The 14,021-nt window shown below is 54.4% G+C and overlaps 1 protein-coding gene across 6 annotated transcripts in view; it reads right to left on the bottom strand.

Moving 5' to 3' along the window:
- Positions 1 to 482: 482 nt before the first annotated feature.
- The window catches only part of CYTH1 (cytohesin 1), a 77,656-nt gene continuing 64,117 nt past the window's right edge, over positions 483 to 14,021 (bottom strand). For all 6 annotated transcript variants that reach the window (XM_072781827.1, XM_072781824.1, XM_072781822.1 and 3 more), the window contains 6 exons: positions 13,288 to 13,436; positions 12,786 to 12,897; positions 7,652 to 7,728; positions 4,743 to 4,814; positions 3,982 to 4,136; positions 483 to 2,371 (listed from right to left, as the gene is read on the bottom strand). In XM_072781827.1, coding sequence (XP_072637928.1) covers positions 2,293 to 2,371; positions 3,982 to 4,136; positions 4,743 to 4,814; positions 7,652 to 7,728; positions 12,786 to 12,897; positions 13,288 to 13,436 — 644 coding nt within the window. In that variant the 3' untranslated portion in view covers positions 483 to 2,292. The remainder of the gene's footprint in view (positions 2,372 to 3,981; positions 4,137 to 4,742; positions 4,815 to 7,651; positions 7,729 to 12,785; positions 12,898 to 13,287; positions 13,437 to 14,021) is intronic.

A 14,021-nucleotide genomic window follows, 5' to 3' on the forward strand; every position in this document is an offset into this window, starting at 1 on the left:
GCTTGTCCGAGATGCTGCTCGCAGAGGACCGCAGCACGGCGGCTCCGGAGGGGCGACACGCTCCCGACACTTGCGCAAATCCAGAAGGCCTGCAGGCGGACACACGGGCGAGCGACCCGGGCCCAAGCAGCCAGGACGGGAATAGGCCAGGGCTCGTCCCGCCCCTGCAGGGCTGCCTCACCGTGACCCTCACGACACGGCGCAGCCTCCTCTGGAAACCGAGGTCCCCGGGAGGCCCGGTCCTCGATCTTCACTCAAAGCTGGGGGTTTGTCAGTTGGACTCTTCTTCCTGCAAAGGGGGCAACGGGCGAGCTTCTTCCTGCCTCGCTCTGCTGAGGAAGAGGACGGAAGCTCCTCCCGGCTCCCCGTCCATACTCTTGCCGCCTGCAGAGACGGGGAGCCACTGGGCCTCCCTGCTCCGAGGTCACCTGGCGGGCGGGGGTGGGGGGGCGGTAAAGGAGGCCACAGACAGACAGCAGGGGTGCTTTGGGCAGATCTGGAGTTTATTTGCTGCAGTTCCTTGGCGCTAGTTTACAATGCAAAAAAACCCAACAAACGAACAAAAAAACAATTGGAATAATTATAATTTTTTTAAAACCCTGTCGACAACTTTCAGTCATTTCTTTATATTTTATATTTTGACAAAACTTTTTTTAAACAAATACAAAATAATCTAAAAGGAGAAAAACTATACATGGATTATTTACAGCTCTGATAAATAGACTAATACTGATCCAGGTGCCTCCGTGTAGTATCGGCGAGGGCCAGGGTGGGGGATGCGGCTGGCGGGGGGCCCGGGGCCCGGCCCTCCTCCCGACCCCCTTGCGAGCTGCGGCTCCGGCAGGAACACACCCGTGGCCGCTCCAGGTAGGACCTTGTGTGAAGGGGGCCCCGGAGAGCACCCCGGCCGGCACCCCCAGTCATGCCCTTTCACGAAAGTCCTCTGCAGAGCGCCAGGCGGCCCTGAGGGTGGCGGAGGGGCTGGGGTCACGGTGTCCGAGAGGACCGGCCGCCCTTCGCCTTCGCAGGCCCCGCCTGGCCCCGGGCGGCACGGGGGCGCCGGGATGGCCCGGGCCGGCCCCCCTCTGCTCGCACCAGCGCATGGCCTGGACGGTGGCAGGAGCGGCCCCGAGAGTCCCTGAGAGAACGGCAGGAGGACGCCGCGTGTCGTGGCTCCCTTCACACCGCAAGGCAGGAGGCGTGAGGCCAGCCTGCACACGGGCCTTGGCGGGAGGGAAGGACACGAGGCGGCCGTGCCCCGCCCCCCCAGGCAGCGGCGGCCCCTTCCTGTCTGGCCCCCGCCCCAGCGCACCCACAGCGGTCCAGGTCAGGGCCAGTTTTGAGGCAGAAAAAGCTGAAGACCTAAGGTGATAAGACCTGCTCCTTCCTCTAAAACGAGGACTGTAGCTCTGGGGGAGGAGGAGGAACCGAGCAGGAAACCGTCCCGAGCCTCGGCTGGGACTGCCTGCCTCACAGTTTTGGTTACTGGGTATTTAAGCTCAAGGGAAAATGCTGACTTTGCGTCTTAAAGCCCGACAAGAAGGAACTCGGAAAGAGAAAGGACAGTGCGAGTGTCCAGCGGTTCTCCTCTGGCCTCGGCGCCCCCAGCGCGTGGAGCGGAGAGCCGGAGCGGCCTGCCCGCCTGTGCCCGCCTGTGCCCGCCGTGCCCGCGCCTCTCCCGCGGCCCGGCCGGCCCTCCAGCTGCTGGGAAGGCGGCTCCCGCCAGCGGCCCGGGGGCGGGTGGGGGGACCCCAGCGGCTGCCCAGAGAGCCCCCACCCCGGACCAGGCAGGATGCCTCTGAACGGCTCTACTTTATCTTTTTCTCTCTTTAAAAAACAAAAATATATCTTTATAGTACGTGGCTTCTCTTCCATTCCACTTCTTTCTTAACATAGAGTAATAATATATCGATACATGTATTTATGGTGCAGGGTTGAAGGCTTCTTCACAGGGAAATAACCAAGAGGTAAACAGTCGGCTTCGGGCTCTGCTATCAGACCTGCTGAGCGAGAGACTTGCAGGAAGGAGGCTGATGTGCTGACAGGGGCTCTGATCTTTTTAGAGAGAGAGGCTCGCCTGACGGGCGTCAGATCCCTCTCCCCGGTGCTAACTGCCTACCCTTCTCCCACTTAAAAATGAATAGCAAAGCTGAAGCCAGTCTCTAGGAATTCAGGGTGATGCCCAGCAGGTGACAGCCCTGCTCGGCAGCCCGCCCCCCGTCCATGGGGGGGACGGAGAAGGAACCCAGGGCCTCTCACGCCTTGCACGCTGGCACCGCTCGCTGTGCAGACTCAGTGTCTTTTCGTGGAGGAGACCTTCTTCTTCCGCGCCGCTAGCATCTCGTAGAAAGGGTCCCTGCTGATGGCTGCTCTGGACACAGAGGAGAGAACAAACAGGCTGAGGAACAGGCCCAGAGGGCTTGCACCCCCACCCCCCTCGACTGTCACTGCAAAGGCCAAGTCAGTGGCGCCAACGGTCACCGTGTCCTCACAATGACTTAAGGGACAAGCTCTGGAAGAGACACATGGTCCGTGTGCCAAGACAGTTCTGCACTATTTACTGCCTGTTTCTACCTAACCATGGGGTGGGTTTACGAACAGAGTGTTACAGACTCTAATATTCCGGCCCAGAAAGACAAACGTGGGACCTCAGTTCTACGTGACTGCGAGCGCCACACGATCCGTGGCCCGTGGTGGTCTGGCACGTGCTGCTCAATGGCCGCCCCACTCTGGACTACACAGCTTCTGAGTCCCGCACACACCGACCGACTCGATAACCAAGACCACAGGTGGGCAGTCCGCAGTGTCACGGGGCCCTTAGGGGGCGGCCGGCCAGGCTCGGCGGGGAGGGAGCCTGCGTGTGCCCGGGCACTGCCCCAGAGACCCCAGCGCAGGACGGTGACAGCAAGGCCACCCTGGTGCACTCGTCAATCCCAACTGTCCAGCACGTTGTGCCGCGGGTGCTCAAGGGCTTTTCCAGAGCTGCTACACTCTAAGTGCCCACGAGTCTCCACGCTTGCCCACGAGCCCAGCTGCCCACTGGCTCTGCACCCGACCAGGTAGACGACAGGGGTCTGTTCACCAGAGATGACGCGTCCCCAAGTGCATCTGCACAGCTCCTTGGGGCAGCAAGAATCCACAGTCCCTGGCATGTGTCCCAAGGGGACCTTGTCACAAAGGCCTCAGTTGAGTGTCAAGAGCCAGGGGCGCCGAAGCCGACGGCTGCCTGGCGGTCAGGAGTGCGGCTTCTTGAGTCACAGGCTCAGGTCTGAAGACCAGGACCATCTCTGTGGCTCTGGACAATTTTATTCACTGTGTTGTGCCTCAGTGTCCTCACCTGTAAAATGGGGACGACCGTGCTTCCCCAGCTGCGGCGAAGAGTGAGGAGACGGTACCCGGAGGGCATGTGCACGGTGTGCGAATCCTGCACCACCGGCCAGGTGGTGCTGGGGCCCAGCCAGGAACTGAGCTTCCCAAGGAGGGCCTGTGTGTGCCCTCCCACCCTCACTAAAGGACGGAACGATTCCAAACGTGTCTATAAAGAGGGCTCAGCGTTTCTGGGCGTAGGAGTACAGGCCACGGAACAGAGTAGGAGCGGCTGTGCACTGCCAGTGGGCCGCTCCAGTGATCACACAACGGGGCACACGGGACACAGAGGGTAACCCATGCACACACAAGAGCTTGAGGCAACTGCAGAGCGTGCTTCAATGAAAATGAAATGATAAAACAATTACTATCTCCACTGCGCTGCCATCCTGACCACGAGGCCGAGGAGCCCTCTGGGAAGCCTAGACTTGAGCTGCTGTCTTGGCCAAGCACCCAAGGACCCACTGACAGACAGTCTGGGACTCCAGTCAGACTCTCCCCTGAAGATCTAACCCAGGAGCCCAGGCGAGGGGCGGGCGGCACGCTGGGCAGCAGACGTGTGCGAGGAGAGAGCCCTCGTCCGGTGAAAGCACCGCGACACCTCAGATCACCTACTTGATGCACTTAATCCACTCCTCCTTCTCTTCGGGCGTCGGGGCCGAGATCCGGTACACGGTGTGGTTTCCTTCCACCACCCGCCCGTCAGCCTCCGTCTTGCAGGCCTTGATGACTTGGTCTTTGTTGTCAGGGATGTAAAGCTCAAAGCAGTTCTGAGAATCAGAAAAGAGAGGGAGACAAAGACCTGAGAAAGCTACTGATCAAGACCAAAAAATGTTTATTTCTCAAAAGACCCTTCGTTCTGACTCCCGTGAAACACAGGCAACGTGTGCTTTCCTACGGCGAAGAGGAGCCCAGCAGTGAACGCCGGAGAATGTCGGCTGCCTGCCCGTCAGCCCGGCTAGCGAAGACACCAGGCACACACGTCCGCTGTGCTCCCAACAGACCAGCAACGCGGCGAACAGCGGTAGGTACGCAGGTGCCTTCGAGAGCCCGGCCCGTAGCGCCGGCACATTCCAGGTACCGGGGGCGTCGGGAGGGCGCCCGGTTGTGGGCGCTTCCTGCTGCCTTTTAAGGAAGGACAATCCCACCGCTCGTGGACAGGCCACAGGGACGCAGAGGCAGGGGGGCAGAGGTCAGCCACAGCCTCGTCTCCGGCCCGAACGTGAAGGTGACTTTGAGTTGGGCTGAATCAGGGGCACGACACTCCTTTTCAGTTTTAGGTAAATCTTTGCACTTTCAGCCTTGTTTTAAGAACTGCTACCTTCTCTTTTGGCCCCCCACCCCCACCCCTACCCCATCCCCCAGGAGATACTCACTGGTTTTTTGGAGTCCTCCACCTCCCGGATACTCAGATTCTCTAAAGGTATAATTCCACGGGGCTCCTTATCCTGTAGAACAGTGGCAGACACAGAGACCTCACGCTGGGTCATGAGCTCGCGTCCCCCCACGTCCCTCACTCACAAGTTGCCGGGGCTCTGCTCTTCTCCCATAACCTCGGGCTCACAAATCAGCTCTGGGGCCCACACCCTACATTCTAAAATCAGGAACGGGCCAGGAAGCGTGTGGGTATAGGAGTCCCTGCGCCCGGCGGCCTCTGCGGGGTGAGTGCCCAGGGGAGGCTCAGCACGTGTCTGGGAAGAGCCCACGGGAGGCCCTCCAGCAGGGAGCACGCCAGCCTCTCACAGAAACCACGTGGCTCCTCCGCCCGGCTCCTGCACACACGCCTTCACCTTCTGTTCCAGTGTCGGCAACCCCAGAAAGCCCTGGTCTTGCTCTAGGTGCCCGGCTCGCTGCCTCGAACGCCGGAGACAGTTTAGTGCGTTTATGTACACTCACAACCCCCTGCCCTAGCTTTCCCCTCGCCAGACCGTAGGATCTTCAAAGAGAAACTGCCTCCCTGACGACTCCAGGTAGGTCTGCAAAGGCACCTCCAGGCCTGTCCAGAGCAGAGCCAGGACACCCCTGCCAGGCCCCTGCCCCCGGGGGCCCTCTCAACAAAGGCCACCACGCACATGCACTCCGCACCCGCCGGACAGCTAACGCCAACCTTCCCACTCCCTCTCCTGGGCATCCGGCCACCCCGCAGCCCACGACTTCACTCCAAGTTCACCACGGTAGCTGGACTAAGCCTTGGCACCAAGCTCCCTACGACAAATGCTCCTGAGACACTGTGCACTCCCCATTTGCAGATTCAGGTTCCTTTCCCTTTTGGGGGGATAATCTTGGAACAGATGGGATCTGTGTATGCGCGGGTGCCGACGCTCCAGCATTGGGGTCACCTTTCCTGTCCTCCTAACTGCTTACCTCTTCCCTGTCTTCACACTCATCTTTTCCAGACACAATCTGTGACTGTCTCCAATCTTTCTTCTGTAATGGTGATTTTATTCTCGGCTAGTCTGTTCCACTCCTTATAGTTTTTACCTAACTTCTAGATCTGTGATTACACAGATCACCTGTTCTTCAGCCTGCACCTTGCGGGGGGTGGGGGGTGGCCAGCTTGTGTTCTGGCCCCTTCCACAGTCTCACGACAGAACCGTGAGCAGAGGGCAGGCCCATCTGACACCTGCCGCGCTCCAGCTCTTCTCTGGCACCGCCGCTGTCCTGCTTGGGGGTGGCGACGCCGCTCACGGGCACACTCCCTGTGACAGAGCTCCCACTGAGCTCCCAGCCCAGGGCACACACCAACGTTGCAGGAAGTGAGGCCCATCTTCTCACTTTCCTATTTCACCAATTCCTACCCAGCTGCAGACTTTATTGCTCGCCGATCGGAAGAGGGAAGAAGCCCTACTGTTTGCTTCTCCTGGACTCAGGGCAAGGGGGAGGCAGCGGGGCTGTGTGGGGAAAGGTCCCTCCGCCCAGCCCCCAGGCCACTGCCTCTGCCCCTGCTCTTGGTCCCTGAGCTGTACTGAAGCAGCTGTCAGTCCTTCCCCTAGATTCCCTGTACCATGTTGGGTGATTCTGTGTGGACGTTCTCCCTACCACCTTAACTCTGAGGCCCCCCACCCCCGTGTCTGCAGAAACACACTCCCTGATGTCCTGTGGCCTCATGGAACGCCGGCCGGCACGCTGCTGGATGGAGTGTGGGATCAGGCAATGCCACCACAGTTGGCATCACGAGGAGCCACAGCATCCTGCAATCTCGCGGAGCCTGCTCCCGAACTCAGGGCATACTGCTTAGGTGTCTGTGTATGTTTCATTTTAACCCAAAGAATAGTGGGGAAAAACCCAAACAAGACTTTAAAGATACCACTAGTCTAGGTATCTTTGAGAAAAAAGGCCAGCTCTGGGCAGGGCCGGGGGGGTGTTGGGGAGGGGAGGGCAGAAAGGAATGTTCTGAGCTGTTCTCAGCGGTGCTCTGGGGGCGGGAACAACAGGAAACTAACTGGATGTCCTAACGTGTGGCCCTTGGGGGTGACGCCGCATCACAGGCTGATGCCCACTCCCCACAGAGCGTCACAGAGTACAGCCACCTCACCAGGCAGGTGCCAGGGTCCTGGCTCCTACTGAGGCTACATCCCTGACTTTCCTTCATCACTGAGGTCCTACCTTCTTCACTGTCCTGGCAGGATCCGTGACCTTTACTCAGTGAAGACCTGGTTGCAGAACCAGCACCAACTGCCCTGATTTATCTCAAGACACAAGTCCCACACTACCAAGAATGGAGGCGTGACAAGGGATCAAGAGACAGGTGGGCAGCCAGTCTGAGCCCGGCCAGCCAGGCTTTCTGGGCGCCACAGCAGAGGGAGCTTCGAAAAAGGTTTTATTTTCTCATTTTTATTCTCACAGGTTCTTATGAAAGAGACTTGCGTGTAACACAAAGCTGTGCTGTGATTCTGTTCCCACTGAAAACCAACAGAACCTCCACGGTTTGAGAAAACTTCAAACTCCAGTAACTCCCAACTTCCCTCATTTCATTTTACTTCTCTTCTATTCTTTCAACCCCCGGGGCTGCTTCTCCTGCATCCAGAAAATCGGAATTCTCCACATTGTGATTTTCATGCACCTTTCAAGGGCTATAAACCCTTTCTTGGCAACCGACCCAGGCTGGCTGTTCCCAGCCCGGCTCCAAACGCCGCCTCTAACACCCTGTGCCATGCAGGGCTTCCACCTCTGCCCACATCACCTGCAGGGCCCCCCGATTCTGGGACCTCCCCACCCCTGACTGGAGTCCGACAGAAACAGAGGCCTGGCCCCCCCTAGTCCCGCAGCAGACCCAGAGGCTCACCGTCGTATATTCAAAGTAGTAAAGGCAGTTGTCAGTGAGAATAAACCAGCGTCTTTTCCAAGTCTTGACCCTGCCACCTACGGAGCAAAAAGAGATGCGGGTCCGACAGGAGCCAAGCAGACGGGAGCAGGCTCCGTAACATGACCCCCCCCCCCTCAAAAAGCTCGAGGGCGGGGGAAGCGAGGGGCAGGGGTACCAGAACATTGAGACCATGGCAAAGTTTACATCAGTAACAAGACACAGAGCCAAAACAGAAGCACCTTTCACAGAGTGAAAGTCTGTGGGTACAAGCAGAGCAAGCAAGTCAGGTGGCACCTGGAGATGAACTCAGGAGAGTGGGATGAGAGCATGGCTGGGGAGGGAACCCGGGCGATGAGGACACGCGATGTAAATCTGATTGGGCTGGAGATGCGCCCATGGAAGCCCGTCGGTGTGGTGGAAATGGGCCAACAGAAGAAAGAGGGGGAAGAGGGGCTACACTGCTGGGGCACCCTGCCCGGGTACAGGAGGAGGGCTTCATCAGAGGGGGCAGGAGTGAGGAAAGGGGAACTACAATGTGTCAACCCTTCACAATCACATCTACGGCTTTCCTGGGGAGTGGAACCCAAATTCCTACCCCAACCTTCCTGATTATAGTGAAATTCTATACTGGCTTTCAGGCCCCGGGCCAGTGTCCTGCAAATGAAATTTCCCGAGTCCTGGGTGAGACAAGGGGGAGTCCCTGCACCAGGAGGAGCCCACGGTGCACAGAGGCAGCGCTCGGGAGCCTTTCCAAGCCTGGACTCCTCACGTGGAGCTCTGAACACAATGAGCGAGAGGAAGGGGCCGCAGACCAGAGGGACGGTGGCAGCCGTGAGTGCCGAAGGGGCCCCTCCGTCCTCCTCAGCGTCTCAGTGGGAGGACCACGCTGGGGCCGTGAAGCTCTGCTCAGGACAGCACTGGGGAGGGCGGCTCAGCTGCCGGCTGTCTTAGTGAGGCTGCATCCCGCACCCTCCACAGCCCTGAGCTGGACCTGGTCCTGCTCTGCTTACGCCGGGGCAAGGGGCAGCTTCCTGAACCATGCAAAGGCCTCCCCATGTTATGATACACATGCCATTCTGTCCGCACTTCTTTCTGCCCTGACAGTATATGCTCTTCCGCCTAAAATGTAACCTCCAGAGGATATCACTTCTCTCACCTTCCCAAAAGACAAGGCCCATGGGGTGCAAAGCTGGTATGACCCGAGTCATGCTTCCTCACTTGTCCCTCACCACAGGCAGCTGAGCCAAGGGCAGGGTGCTTTTCAAGGGTGTGCTGCCAGGGGCCGGGCCGGGCCGTGCCCACATGCTCACACCGGGTTTCCTGATAGGACGTTACGGAGATGGTGGGGTGTAAAGTCTCGGGGAGGTTAAGTGATTGATCATGAATTGCCACAGTTCTAAACAGACCCAAGTTGTGGAGGGCTTTGCTATCAGCACACGCACAGTGTCCACCTGCCGGGGGCCCTATGCTAGCATCAAGCCAGGACTGGCCCTCCAGCAGTAATTTGCCAGTTTATGGGAGCATGTGCCTCTGGTCCCTAAGGCCCTAGGGCATGAATCAAGAAAAAAAAACCACAGATGGAAATATGACATGCATGTGGAAAACGGGAAAGGCTGGGCAGGATCAAAACAAACGAGGAAAAGAAAGAAGACAAGGAATATATTTAGAACTGGAGCCAATATGTTATAAAAAGGCACCCCCGCCCCCACTTCAGAGCCTGGGAAACCGGCTCTTCTACCTCTTGGGCCTTCATCTCCACACAGGGCTCGGTACACAGGACACCTCAACCCATGCTGACTCCCATGCGCTCCCCCCACAGGACCACCCAGGGGCCCTCGGGGCTTAGGAGGTCATGGAGGAGGGGTCAGATGTGAAAAGGAAGAAGGTGGAAGGAAATCTAGAAGGAAAAGCGAAGCTGGAAAGATCCCCTCCCTGATTACAAAACCTTGATGATTTCCCCTGACGACCTGCTGCGTCACAGAGACCTCTGCCGTGAGGGGCATCACGGCGGTCCCAGGGCAGGATTTCCATGTTGAAAGAAACAGACATGAAACAAGCAGACAGACCAATGCGCGCACCTAGGACAGTCCCTGTGGAACTCACAGGACACCTCCCACCCCCGGTGCAAAGGCCAGGCGCCGTCTTCCCTAGCGCTGACGGGTGCCCAGAACGTGCTAACGACTGTGTTGAGCGTTGGGGCTGTTCTCTCTGCGTGCTGGAGCACACACCTGAGGAGCTGCTCCTCTAGGAAAAACCTAACCCCCAAATCAGCAAGTGGAGGGAGGTCCCAACGGCATAACTAAGAGGCCAATTTGGGGTTTTTAACAGTATTCATTGAAAAAGAGGAGGGAGAAAAACAAAACAGAACATGAAATACGGAGTCGAGGTCATACGCCCTCCTCTAATACCCAGGACTTCCAGGGGGGGAGGGGGCTCTGGGTGTCTTTTTTTTTTTTTTCCCCCCCAAACTTGGCATCCTTTGAGTTTAGGAGATGCCATTTCCCTGTTTCATGCATAGGCAAATGTCCCAAGCTGTCTCATTTACTTCTCGTCCTGGCGTGCTCTCTGATCAGAGTGTATCAGGAGCACGTATCGCTGAGAAGTCAAACCTCCCTTCTCCTCCTCCTCCTCTGGAGAAATTACTGGAAATCACAGGTGTCAATTTGAATGTAACACAGATAGACTATGCCTGGCCAATCATTCCAAGAGAAAATTCAGTGAGTACTTTCTCTGCTTTTCTAAACCCACTCTTAGTATGTTTTCTCACATCATGGCAGTCAGTAATGTTTATCCCACGGCCTGGTACCTAGCTGTCTGATGCACTAGCCCTGAAAGGGAAACCATGAACCCCTGATCCTGACCAGTTCCCTAGGGACTGTACAGTAAGTTAGAAGCAGCATTAACACTACCACCAGCAATTAAAAAACAAAATAACCAAAAATAACAAAATAAGAAAAACGCTGCAGCAAGTACAGTGGCCTTGGCAGAGCGAGCGAGCAGGTTGGGGGGATTACATACCTCCTGGAGTTTGGGGCAAGGAAAAGGAGAGCCAAAATCATGGAAACATACAAATGAGGGAGAAAAGAAAATTAAAACAAAGAAATTAAACCAAACTCCTTAATCTCAAAGTGCACTGTATTAGTCATTCACATCTGTCCTGGGGGAGCCAAACATGAAATCACTAGCGGGGCGAATGCCACTGTCTGGCGTGTGAATGGGGGAGCTTGTTTCATCCGCCACGCACCACCTGGCGAAGGCGGGATCTGCAGCACTACCGAAAACCTGGCCCCAAATATGCCGCAGATCCATTCTCACAAAGTGAATGTTTATTAGTACATCCAGAATCCGGAGCTAAGAGGGGAAAATTTAGTGTCTCTCTGCAGATGGCTATCACTTTTTAAGGTGTGTGTAAGAATGCACACACATATCCCCATGAATACATACGTACACATGTGTGCACACAAGAATACACATTCTTACGGCCATATGCATACATGGACATACACACACAACTGCAGATGGCTGGGAGCCCCGCCTTCTGCAGCACATAAGTACACGGGGGTGATCCTAAGTGGCTACAATGAAAACACAATATGAAGACTTAGGGCTTTGGAGGAGCTTTAGAAAAGGTAATGCAATGACCTCAAAACAAATCCCACGTTTCGTTAATTTTTTTTTCCTTTTAAAACTATGGGATGCCTCATGAATTTACATGTCATCCTGGTACAAGAGCCAAGATAATCTCTACACTGTTCTAATTTTAGCATCTGGGCTGTCAAAGCTAACACTCAGCATTAGCATTTAAACAAATTTCACTGGAGGGGAAGTAAATCCAAACTTGGATGTACTTTTTAGATTTCCAGTGGGTTTCCTTTTAGCTCGGTCCACTTGGCAGGAAAGGCGTGGAGCAGGACGGCTGTCTCTGGGGTTGGCCATTTTAGAACCTTCGCTTCAAAGATTCTACTGGCTTAGAGACGTGAGAAATGTCGGCCAACTCAAGAGATGGCCAAAGCCCCAATTGGAGAAGTGGTGCTTTCAGGAGAATTTATGAAATAATTATATAGAAACCCAAGGTCTTGGGCTACGCTCTTTAAAGGAATTATAAATCCTACTGCTACCTGAACTGGTCAGAAATTTAAGATTCCATTTCAGCACTTCTCAGGGGTGTCAGTCACAGCCGAGAGAGTAACGACTTCTAATTTCACCAGGACTAGTCGATGAAATGGTAGAGGGGGAGCACCTCCTGGTAATTAGGGAACCCATGCATCAAAAGGCCAAGGCAGAAGAAAAGAGGAACGTATTCTCCCCCCAGGGCCAAAAAAGTGCCAATTATGTCCAGGGGCTCTCTGTGTTTTGGAATAAGTAATGAAATAATCACACATGGGCACGAATGTTCCTTTTGGTTACTCTATCACCTCCATACAAGGCATGATTACAAATTTCAGCAACATAAGCTCACTTTTGGCCGAGGGAAGAGGAATATGTATATATATATATATATATATTTTTTTTTTTTTTCTGAATGAACAAAATCATCAAAGTGGCTGATTTGGATTGGAAAGGAGGTTGGGGGTGGGGTGGGGAACCACTGCCCGAGAATGAGTAAGAGCGCTGTGGGTCGCATTGCAGCCAAGGGCTCAGGTTTGCCATGCATACTGCCTGTGGGGAGCCAGATGCAGAAGGAAGTGATGATGCACTGGGGTGGGGGGGTGGGAGCGCCAGATATAAATCTGTGTGATGGGAAGTAGAGAGATGGACACGGCTGGCCACCCTCCCAGGGACGAAGAGGGCAGAGAAAGGACCAGGACCAGGTTCTCAGGGAACTGCCTTGAAATAAAACCTGGCTAATCATCTGCACAGTAAAAATGTGGAGTGTGAACCCATGGGAGCAGTGTTTATGCAGAGTGAGTCTGCACCCAGCAGTATCTGTATATGCCGTGGGGCACTAACTATGGAGGTGGATCTCACCAGAACACTAGCACTTCATCCCAGAGTCTCTCCATAGTGCCTCCTGTCACCAACCCCACTTTCCCACAGCGCGTGGATGTGCGAGTGCACGCACGCATCCTTTCTGTTTCTGCATCAGGAGCCCTGACCAGAGTGCGTTACTTACCGAGTTTCAATAGCCAGCCTTCCCGGTCTGGATTGAAGAAAGTGTGAGTGAGGTCATTCCCATCATCTTCTGGGATTTTAAAGGGTTCGTTTTTTATGCTCTCATACAGATTCTGGGATAAAAGACGACATTGCATGTCTCTGGTTCTAGAAACATCTCTTCTCCCTCCCCTTTCTCTTCATTCATTCAGTAAGCACAGGTTATGTGCCATGATTTGTCAGGCACTGCGAACAGAAGAACAGGACCAGTTCTGCCTTCGGGCAGCTCGCAGAGACAAAATAAATAAGATGCCTAATGGATAATTAAGAAAGAAAAGAAAGCAGCCTGACTTCCTCTCACACTTTGTTTCAGACTTATAAACCACTTTCCCCTCCTGATTCCCTTGCTGGGCCTCATGACTACTTTCTTAATGGACTTTATATAATTAAAGAAATTTTACGAGCAGAGCATATGTCTCACTCTTGTCCCATGTTCACCACCACCTGGGCTAGAGTGCGCTCACCCGGAGCAGCTCCTCGGGCAGGTCCCCCCCATCATTGATGCCACGATTCATGGCGATGAACCTTTCCACAGTGGGCTTATCCTTGACATTGGGGTTGTGCAGGCTGGTGTTCAACATGATGATGGCAAATGAGAGGACGTAACAAGTGTCTAAAGAGAAAAGCAAAAAGAGGATCAGAAACATCTGGCCAGAAGGACCAAGAAATGTCCCATGAAATCAAACTAAAAGCCATGCTCTCAAAAGGATGAGACAAATCCACGCATCGGGATGCCTTCTAAATGCACACTACTGACTGCTGCTGACTAAAGAGTTCCACAAATAAGTGCATCAAGTATTCAAGACTTAAAGGTGATTATTTTTCAGATTGCAAAAGGAGAATGCAGCAGGCAACCTGGAGAACGACACAATGTGTAAAAAAGAACATCCCAAATACCTATGAACCCTCTACCTGCTAATGACTTATTTTGTTTCGTTACACAAATGTGCCTAGTGCAGCACATCACAAATGCATCTCACAGATGCGCACTCTAACAACTGGAATCAAAGCAGAAAGATAGTTTTGATCCTGCTTTTTTGCTAACCTTATCAGCATTTTCCTCATGTCAATAAAGCCTCGTCTTAAATACAAATTTTTTGTTTTTTTAATTCTTTATTATTTTTTAAGATTTTATTTATTTATTCATGAGAGACACACACACACAGAGAGAGAGACAGAAACAGAGACAGAGACACAG

Source organism: Canis lupus, chromosome 16 (genome assembly GCF_048164855.1).
Source record: "Canis lupus baileyi chromosome 16, mCanLup2.hap1, whole genome shotgun sequence".
NCBI classification, from domain to species: Eukaryota; Metazoa; Chordata; class Mammalia; order Carnivora; family Canidae; genus Canis; species Canis lupus.